This window comes from Podarcis vaucheri (genome assembly GCF_965113315.1).
Source record: "Podarcis vaucheri genome assembly, chromosome: 8".
NCBI classification, from domain to species: domain Eukaryota; kingdom Metazoa; phylum Chordata; class Lepidosauria; order Squamata; family Lacertidae; genus Podarcis; species Podarcis vaucheri.
The window spans coordinates 48,318,402-48,328,678 of NC_138766.1; the positions used below are offsets into that span (position 1 = coordinate 48,318,402).

General features: G+C 39.8%; 1 protein-coding gene across 13 annotated transcripts in view; it reads left to right on the forward strand.

The window, feature by feature from the left end:
- The window catches only part of GREB1L (GREB1 like retinoic acid receptor coactivator), a 163,473-nt gene extending 153,496 nt beyond the window's left edge, over window positions 1-9,977 (forward strand). For all 13 annotated transcript variants that reach the window (XM_082235090.1, XM_082235085.1, XM_082235093.1 and 10 more), the window contains 5 exons: window positions 213-440; window positions 1,870-2,011; window positions 4,292-4,492; window positions 4,946-5,084; window positions 5,965-9,977. In XM_082235090.1, coding sequence (XP_082091216.1) covers window positions 213-440; window positions 1,870-2,011; window positions 4,292-4,492; window positions 4,946-5,084; window positions 5,965-6,128 — 874 coding nt within the window. In that variant the 3' untranslated portion in view covers window positions 6,129-9,977. The remainder of the gene's footprint in view (window positions 1-212; window positions 441-1,869; window positions 2,012-4,291; window positions 4,493-4,945; window positions 5,085-5,964) is intronic.
- Window positions 9,978-10,277: the final 300 nt, after the last annotated feature.

The window sequence follows — 10,277 nt, forward strand, 5'->3', positions numbered from 1 at the left end:
TTTTTTGAAAGATGAGCAACATGAAAAAGAGACAAAGAGTATGATAAAACTGATCACTCCATGCAGCCTAATATCTCTTAAAGCAAGCACAATAATTTCTAAACAACCCTGTGAGGTACAAAGCTGCAGTAGAGTCAGATTGCTTGGTCATAATTTGTTCGTCTGAGTGGAGTTGTGATGCAGTACAATAAAAAATATTTTGCGTTTCATAGTCAGTCCATGGATCAAGGATCAACAAGTAAAAATGTGTCTCTGAAGAGCGTTCTGCAGCACATTGAAGCCACACCAAAAATTGTCCATTATGCAATACTGGGCATTCAGAAATGGAACAGCAAACTGAATTTCAGAGCTCCCAAAGCTCCTTTCTCCAGGTGCCACATACATGACTTTATACTACTCAACGTAGACCTGACCCAAAATGTGCAATATGATCTAAACAGGTAGGAAAATGCAACCCTTTTGCTGTCAGATCCTATACTAATTTTGAATGTACAGGTGTCAGTGAGGCTTAAAGGAAGCCAACCCAGTAAAGTAAAGAAAATAAGCTGAGTTATTTCTGAGATTGTAGTTCTGCCATATACAAGTTGGTGGCTTGAACACTAGATTGAAAATAATACAGGTGTCGACCATTTTAGGTGTGTCCAATTGACATGAGATCAGCAATGTGTGGTTCCTTTTGGACCTGGAAGAAGGCAAAACGAGGTCAAAGCAAAGGCGGAACGGGGATGGGAAGGGGAGAATGGGTTGGGGTGGCAGGAGGCAGGAACGGAAATGGCCACCACTTGTATATGAAACCAACAAGAAATGGAGGTGGCTGTGTGTGTGTGTGTGTGTGTGTGTGTGTGTTTTGTGGTTTGTTTTTTTCATTTAGGGCATTTTAGTAGGACTCCAATTGGACCAAAGTATACAGTCTTTGAGACCTTTCCCAGCACAATCCCCACTGAAATAGGAGTTTTCTAAGAGCACATATCATCACATTTTAAAATGCCATATCAAGGACAGTTTGCACATGTGCCTTAAGCTGATTAGCCAGTGTCTTAATATGTTTGTTTGACCTATTTAGAACCTGAAGGGACAGAACAACTGGTGATTGAAAGAGCAGCCTCTGACCGCTGTGAATATGATTTTTTTTATTGATTTGGCCCTATACAGACACATTTAGAATTCAGAAATATGGTTACTGTAAAGCTTTGACTTAAGCTATTTCCCTGTAAAGGGCAGGCTCACAGCATGGTCTGTGGGGAGCTTTGGGGAGGCCCTGTTTCAAATCCCCACTCAGCCATATAGCTGGTACCAGTCACTGTCTTTTGGCCTGAAGATAAAAGGGAAGGATAAAGAACTATGTATGTTGACTTGAGTTGATGGGAGGAAAATTGGACTTTAGATGTAATACATTAAATATAAATATATTAGTGCAGAAATGCCATTTTTTTTCAAGAAAAGAGTGAATTTAACCCCTACAGACCTGCTTCTGTGGTGCTGTCCCTTTCTCCATTCTTCCCACTTTCCATACTGGGCAGCTTCCAGGTGGTAACCTGAGACAAAGCGTGTTATTCCTTCCTACTATAACAATCTTCCGTTGTCTCAGGCTACCACCTGCTAGGGGAGGGGAAATCCATATAGTGTGTGCTGTTGCATTTAAGAAATTCCAAGTCACTAGTCAGGTGAACCATCTATATGTGTGACTGCAAAGGCCATTCATGAGGAACAACAATTACAGATAAGTGTTTTTGTCACAATTTAGGATTATAGGAGAGTTGGCTTCAATATAATTTATGGTACGTAATCAGAAGGTGCATACCATCAACTAGAGTTCAGTGACTTGAACAAATACATGACTGGTTAAGTAAATCTGTATCCATTTTTTAGGTATTTCTGTGAAGATGTAGATTTTAATCTGAGAACAAACAGTAGCGGCCTGCTTATCTGTTGCTTTAACAACTTCAGCCTCATGAAGAAACACATCCAGGTTGGAGGTCAAAAGGACTTTGCCATTAAGCCTAAAATCATGGTGAGTACCATCGTTGAACAATAAGAAGAAAACAAAACAGTGCCTTTGCTTTCTTCAATGACAACAGTTTCATTTTACCTCATAAGATGGGGGTATAGCTCAGTGGTAGAGCATTTGACTGCATAAGAAGAAATGAAGAACTCTGATGGATCAGGCACAGGATCCATCTTGGTCAGTATCCTGTTTTCACAGTAGCCAACCAGATGCCTATGGGAAGCCCGCAAGCAGGAGGACCCAAGAGCAACATTGATCTCTCTCCGCTTGTGATTCCCAACAGCTGGCCTTCAGAGGCATACTACCTGCTTGTGGTGAAATCTCTGATGAAGGGGGAAGATTTTTAATAGCTGAGTGATTAGCTATCTCAAGGGGAAGCTGTCTTGGCTATTAGGGCCTCCTAATAATGTACTCTGAGGGGTTTGCAGGGGAGCAAATATAACTTGAAAGAATTAAAATGCATTATTTGACTCCTGTGTATTCTAATCTGTTTAATACTTGAAACTGTAATCCAGGTCTGCATACAAATCCTGGCTTCCAGTCATAACCTTTTTTATCAGTTTTAGGTGAATGATAAAGGCAGGCACACACCTGCTTGGGGGAAACTTGATGATTCAAGGTGTTTCCTTTCATATTGGCATATTGTTTTAAGAGCATGTTTCCGTCCTCCCAAACACTGACTCCTGACTGCTTGTGCTTTGTCTGTGAGCTCACTGGTGGTGCTAGAAGCTAATTGGAAGGTCCTTTGTAGGGCGGGGGGGGAGGTGTCTTTATAGCATGTCATAAGCCCATATAACCCTAAATCGGGGTGGCAAACAATATCTGGAGAACCTAGGTTCTTCACTCCTTTCCTACATATTAGGGGCATGGGTGGTGTGGTGGTCTAAACCACTGAGCCTCTTGGGCTTGCTAATCGGAAGGTACAGATCCCCGCGACGGGGTGAGCTCCCGTTGCTCTGTTCCAGCTCCTGCCAACCTAGCAGTTTGAAAGCATGCCAGCGCAAGTAGATAAGTAGGTACCGCTGAGGCGGGAAGGTAAACTGCATTTCCATGCGCTCTGGTTTCCATCATGGTGTTTTGTTGCGCCAGAAGCGGTTTAGTCATGCTGGCCACATGACCCGGAAAGCTGCCTGTGGACAAATGCCAGCTCCCTTGGCCTGAAAGTGAGATGAGCGCCCCAACCCCATAGTCACCTTTGACTGGACTTAACCATCCAGGGGTCCTTTACCTTTACACATTTCCATTGGCCTTAGTTTGTGATGTTTCATTCTGAAACGAAATTTGTTCATTTTTGTATTTTTTCTCTTTTTAATTAATAGTGGCATTCCCAGTAGGACTCTGGGAATAATATAACAGTGAGGCATCTCTTATGTTGTAGTCTGTTAATTTAAAAAATGCTAAGCAAATGGCTTAAAAGACAGCAAAAGCCCTGTCAACAGGGTTAAGCTACTAAAGATGGGATACATCAAGGGGGTATGAGGCTTTGAGGACCTTTATGTGTGGATACTAGACCTCTGTTCCCCATACATCCTAAACCAGGCATGGCCAAGCTTGGCCCTTCATGTTTTGGGACTACAACTCCCATCATCCCTAGCTAACAGGACCAGTGGTCAGGGAGGATGAAAATTGTAGTCCCAAGACATCTGGAGGACGAAGTTTGGCCATGCTTGTTAAACCATTGCCTCTGGAGCCTCCTTTTTGCTCTCCAGGGCTGTCCTTACTCACTTCCTGACTCCCCAATAGCACACAGCTTACTGGAGTCTTCCCATCTGTGTGGTCATCATACGTAGCAGAACATCCATTGCACAGCAGGGCAACAAGAGAAGTTAAGAAATCTCTTCAGAATTGACTCTGGCCTTTTCTACCTTGCCTGGTCTCAAATGACATGGCCACAGTCTTCCCACCCTTGCACCCAAGTACTATCTTAACCATTGCTCTGCTGCCAGTTGTTGGGCACATAACCAAAATGCGAAAATATCCAACTAGTTATATTTAGTGTATACTGTAGCTGTGTATATTTTGTGTGCTGCTTTCGCACCTGTTCATAGCAATCAGTACATGCTTCTGAGGAGCAGAATGGAGCTGCATGGAGGCCTATCTAGTATTAGCTGGTATTTTCTTGAAGTAATGAAAAACTTGTTAAAACTCCAGAGAGTAAGTGTTCTTCAAGTCTTATGATTCTTCTCAAGTTTGGCATTGGCGCACGTTATCCTCAGGCAGCTGCCTGGTGATTGAGATGCTGCTCATTACATTTCACTTTTATGTATTTATATATTTCCTTCACAGGTATCTGAGAGCGTGACTCCCATAATGCCTCTTCAGTATGTCTGTGCTCCAGACAGTGAGCACACACTCTTGGCAGCTCCAGCTCAGTTCCTCCTGGAGAAGTTTCTTCAACACGCCACATACAAGCTTTTCCCAAAGGCTATCCACAACTTCAGAAACCCTGTATTAGCGATTGACTGCTATCTGAACATTGGGCCTGAAGTATGTATCTATGAATCTTACCAATAATCAACTTTGGAAGGGGGGATTCCAGTCCTTTAAAAAACGGAAGATGGCAAGGCAACTGTGCCATGATTTTCTTAGGTCATTAGCTTCCGTTTATGTTGCGGATGCACTGATATTGTTGTATTCAGTTGCTACAAGCGGGGACCCATGAAAACTGACTTTAGTTGCTCATACATTCCTACTCCTGCCCTTTTGTAGGCAGGATGATGCTTTTACATTTTTTGTGGATTCCTTCAATATTTTATTTTATTTTATGCAATTACTCCTAAGTTGACTGTTTAGATGCTGGGGGTAGTAACTGCAATTTATTCAGAGCGTTAGTCTACCACTGTTGTGGTGATGTTCCTGTTGGTAAGTTAGAGCATAAAACTTTAAAGAAAAAACAACAACTCAAACATATATAACCATTTTTTCTCATTTCTGATTTAGGTAGCTCTTTGCTATGTCAGTTCACGGCCGCACTCTGTTAATGTCAACTGTGAAGGGGTATTTTTCAGTGGACTACTACTATATCTTTGCGACTCCTTTGTAGGAGCAGATTTTCTTAAGAGGTTCAAGTTCCTGAAAGGTAATGTGATTTCTGTTCTGAACTTTTGTGTCTAGTGCTTGCTTAATGGTTTTCTAGCAGAGTAGATTGGGATGGCATTGTCATTACATGCAGGAACTATAAAGCTCGTTGCAGGGTAATGGCACCATCCATCCCTGCTTCCTTTTTCTCTGGAGTCTTTTAGAACTGGGAACCATGGTAGTTGGCAGGAGCCTAAAAGACTGGTGGGAATGTCAAGGCTCTGCAAGCCAAATCCATTGCAGACACATCCATGGAAGCACAATCCCTTTTGAGTTAGTTAATTTCAGTTGCTTCATTACTTGTAACTACCTTTTTGTACTTTTTTCTAAGGGTAGAAAAAACATTTGATTGTTCCACTTGCTTTTGACGCCTGGTTAAAGGTGAATTGGGAATTCTTCTTACAAATATGGTAAAATATTAGTAAAAACGCATGTTAGGCCTTTTAATGTTAGGTATAATATGGTTACTTAACTCCCATTTAAGACTTGGCATTACAATTGCAACTGGAAAAGCAGTTCCACTTTGTTGGAGCTTGATCGTTTCACAGGTTACGAAACCAGACCGTGTTTGAAGAAATATCACATTATCACTAGTGGCATATTATGGGCAATCTGATGATTAATGGTGTGGTGGCTTTTGGCTTTCTTAGGAAGTAGAAACTGAAAGCAGTTTCCTGAAGGAGATAGTGGAAATCTGAAAAATGTGGGTTGAGGGAGTGCTGTGTACTGTCTACAGTGAAATTAGGCAGGGAAAGGTGCATACCTTACTTGTGTATATGTAATATTTCCAAGTAGGAGGGAGAACTATCAGAAAATTAACAAAACAAACAAACATGGAAATGAAATGGTGGTATAAACTGTCCTTTGTTTTTTAACCTAAGGTGCAACCCTGTGTGTCATTTGCCAAGACAGGAGCTCCTTGCGGCAAACAATAGTCCGTCTAGAGCTGGAAGATGAATGGCAGTTTCGTCTGAGAGATGAATTTCAGACTGCTAATAGTAGCGATGATAAGCCACTCTATTTTCTGACTGGGCGCCATATTTAAGTTTGAGAGGAAACAAATGGCAAAGGAAAAGAACAGAACCTGACAAGTCGGATTGTGTCTTTCCCCCCCCTTTCTTTGAAAGTACAATCACTGTGGAGCAAAGTGCAACCAATATTTATGTTCACTACTCTTAAGGATCCCCCAAATTTCTAACCCAGCCTTTATTTTTTATGACTGAAAAGTGAATTGATTCAAGTTGATTCCTCATGGGTCACTGTTACGTAATGGCATACCCGTGATGACCCATGATGTGGAGAATAACATTTTGGCGGATGGCAAGTTCTCCTGATCGCTTTATACTATGCTAAAGGAGGAGAATTAAACAGACTTTTGGCATCTATCAGCTTGAATGTGTTACATGAGGTTCACAGTAAGAATGTGGAATTATTTGAAGAGAATATGCTGAGGAATGCTGTCCATTTCTCTTCATATCTGTACTTTTGGTACGGTATAACTCAGGGGTTTGAAAAGACAAAAAGTAACCTAGAATTGTGTGTTTGAAAGATTATTTTTTGTTCACTTTCTGTGCAGTGTTAGCTTAAGGTTTGTAATTTTATATGTATTGAAACTTTTGGCAAAATTTCCACAAAAGTTAAAGTTTACTACATAAGCCTGAACAAATTGATGAATGTAAGGCAGGCATTGTGTGCACATGCTGGTTTGTCAGACCACCTGTTATTTCACCTTTTGGGATGTCCATTATTGATCTGAATGGAAAGATCTTCAGCTCAGTAGGTGATCAGCCTTTTCTCTCTGGCAGCATGCCAAGCCACGTGCAGGAACCTCTTTGTGCACATGGATCAATCGTGACAACCAGCCTGCTTATGCATCTGGTCTCATCGGTGTGCTTAAACTCCACCAAAATGATCTAATCCTCAGTACTACCAGAAATCATTTTGAGGTGACAAATCAGCCTTCTAGCTTGTTCTCACACAGCAGAAGTTCCTTTATTTCTTTTTGCAGTCGGTGTCTCGCTTGCTTCAACTTTATAGTTTTTTGGGTAGAGAATGCTATATGTGTGCTTTTATGGAGAGCATTTACTAACCCATGAAAAACAGACGAACCATAGACGTGAAGTATTTAATGGCTGAAGCAAGCTGAGCCACAAGTTCTGAGAGCCATAAAGTCCATTAAATTAACTTCTAACTGAATTGGGACCAACAGCAGGAGCTGTGTGTTTATATACATACATACATACATACATACATACATACATACAAATAAATAAATAAATGTCTTAAGCACACCTGGAAAAGTTGGCCAGGTCATTTTAACTATTTAGGGCTTGATCTAATGGAGCACAACTCCAGCACCTGTGACCTGTGTTCCACTGAGTTCAATAGAGCTGTTTTTCCCAACTCCCCAATGCAAGCACATGGGCATAAACGGCATAAACAGGTAGCATGAAAAGACAGTGGAGGGAATGGAAAGTCTGAGAGCACTTTCCATATTCTTACTGTTGCACCATACAAGTTCCTTTTGGTCCTAAACATAAGTAGCATACACAGAAATAGAAGGGGGGGTACGGGAGGTGGGCACAGATCTCCTGTTGCTGCAAGTGCCCTTGTAAATGCCTCAGTACATGCTTGTTTTGATGGGAACAGGTACAGCAGAACTCAGCTGGGGCCCGTAGACTTCTTTCATCTGTAGGTACTGAATGCGTGTGCTTAACTGGGTCAAGCTCTTGTGCTTTGTTTGAATTAGAGAGGTGTTAAAATAACACTATTTTTAAATAGGCTGTGAATTGTTTTAAGAGTGGGTTTCTTTATACCAGCACTTTGTGCTGTGAAATATGCTGAGAGTTTAAATGAGTACGGTACAATCAGGGCTTCATAATGCAGTTAACATTTATGAATAGAATTCACTTCCTTTTTCCTACTCTGCTTTTTCCAGCTTTTCCTATTGTTACGCTTTGTGGTGGTTTTTCCTTCACTGCCATTCTTACACTTTTTCTTGTCACACCAATATTTTATATGCCGCCCGTTTTCATCTTGTTAGTGAGAATTTCATTTGGTGCATTACACTTATTATGATCTAAATATAATTAAGAACACAAAAAGTCGATTAAGAAGCACCTGCCAAACTGCATTTAGAACAAAAGTGTTAATTGTACAACTTTTTAACCTTGTGAAAAAGCTGTTTACAAATAATGAAAAGCATAATATATTGATTGAAGTTGAAAAGGAAAATAATGGTTTTCATACCTGTTCATTTTATTATAGCTTTATGTAAATGTAGCATGTTTCAAATGAACAATTGTTTACTTTAGTGTAGGTTATTTGGGATTTTTTGTACCCATAAAAAATCTGCCTTATACTTAATGAGTACCTTAATTTTTGTTTGGTAGGAGGTTATGTAAGAACTGCAGTTAGGAACTACAAGGCTGGTGTATTCACTGTGTAGCCTATTAAGACACATGTAGAATTACTGGCATTTTAGGGTCTTGTTCTGGTTTCGTTGGCTGAACTTAATACCTGCATAAGGTGAATTTGTGAAATTTTCCATTTTAATGCAAACTTTGCAGATAAAAAATCTTTCAAAAAATCTTTGTATATATGATGTTTGCACTAAGTTCTTAAAATTCCATGTGCTGAGAGTGATTAGACCCTTGGTAAAGAGGTACAAGAATGTGTAAGTTGAGAACTTGGAGGCTAAGCGCCTTTTCACACAATCAGGGTTTTTTGGCCATATTTGTAGCAGACTGTCTACATACCATCTCAGAACAGTTTGTGTTTATGGGTATCAGTTTCTAAGCACTATATTCTCTACCTAGAAAAATGTACTATCTCCTTGACAGCATATTCTTATCCTTACTTGATACACTGCTTTCTTAACATGGTTTTCAGTAGTATTAGTTCAAAGTAACTGCCTGAAGCTCTTGCCCCTCACATTGCTACCCCACTTATGCAGTTTTTGGTTAGGGTTTTTACTAGTGCACTCCACTGACCAACACGTGCAGAAATATTTTAAATCATTGTTGGAAGTAAAGAAGCTCAACTACTCTGTTATATTGGGGAATGCTTTGTGTAGAAAGATTCTGGTTATATCTATTTTCTTTCTGTATTGGACAAGAGCACATTCAAAGCATTGTCACTTAGGCAAAGAAATAAGAGTTTTGGTTGAATTCCAGCTGAAATGTATTCGGAAATTAATTACTGACATCCATATGCTTTAATAATGCAAGCTCTCTAAATGATTTTACGGGACAGTACATCAGAAAAAGATACCAGATGCTACAATCTAATATTTTGGTTACAAGCCTTGCCAGCAAGGCAGTGACATGAATGTATTAAAGAGGCCAGCATTATTTTACCGGTAGACTTGTCAAATATAAGTAGTTAAGACACCGGTTAATATTGAATGTAATCTGTAATTATAAAACAAATCACTCATATCTGTAATTTATGCAGTTGTTTTGTGTTACCTCTGAAAAGGGTTTAAATATTTTTCTTAGGACTGCTTCACTCCTGACCAATTTCCTATACTGGTAATTTTTATTTCTAGGGTGAAAGGTATGCAAACTGTAAATCTATAAGTGTGATGATCCCATGTCAGATTTGTTACAATATATGTATATATAACAAATCTGTGTTGTAGGCATCATATAAGTTGCTCTGCATTGTCTGCCTGCTTTTTCTCTATGTAGGGGTACATAGTCTCTCTGTGTAAGAAGTTCATCAGGTCTGAAGCAATCCTTGATGTAAAATTCTCTTAACCAAAGCTTGGTGAATTTAGCTTCACTAGCCAGTCTACCTCACATTTTATTGTTTGAATTGAAATTGTCTGCAATTGTGGCTATAGTATGTTTATGATGTTCTTTCATTAAATTCAATTAATGTTATCACATTACCATTCAAGAGTCTGTCTTATTATTAAAATTGTGGAAAATCTCCTGCCATCAAACTTTTATTTGGTGAAAAAGCTGCACTTTTTAAATATGTGTTTCCAGTGTTCCACTAACAATGTAAAGGTAAGTGGTGTTTTGAGCTGCGATGCCTACATGTTGTAGGGCTTCCTAGAGGTAGTTCACCAGCTACTATTGGAAATGAGATAGACTCTTGTCAGTCAGTCTCATTTTAGACTGAAAATTTCCATAGTGACACTAGGAACCTGATATATTAGGTCTTCAAAATTTAACTAGCATAGTTG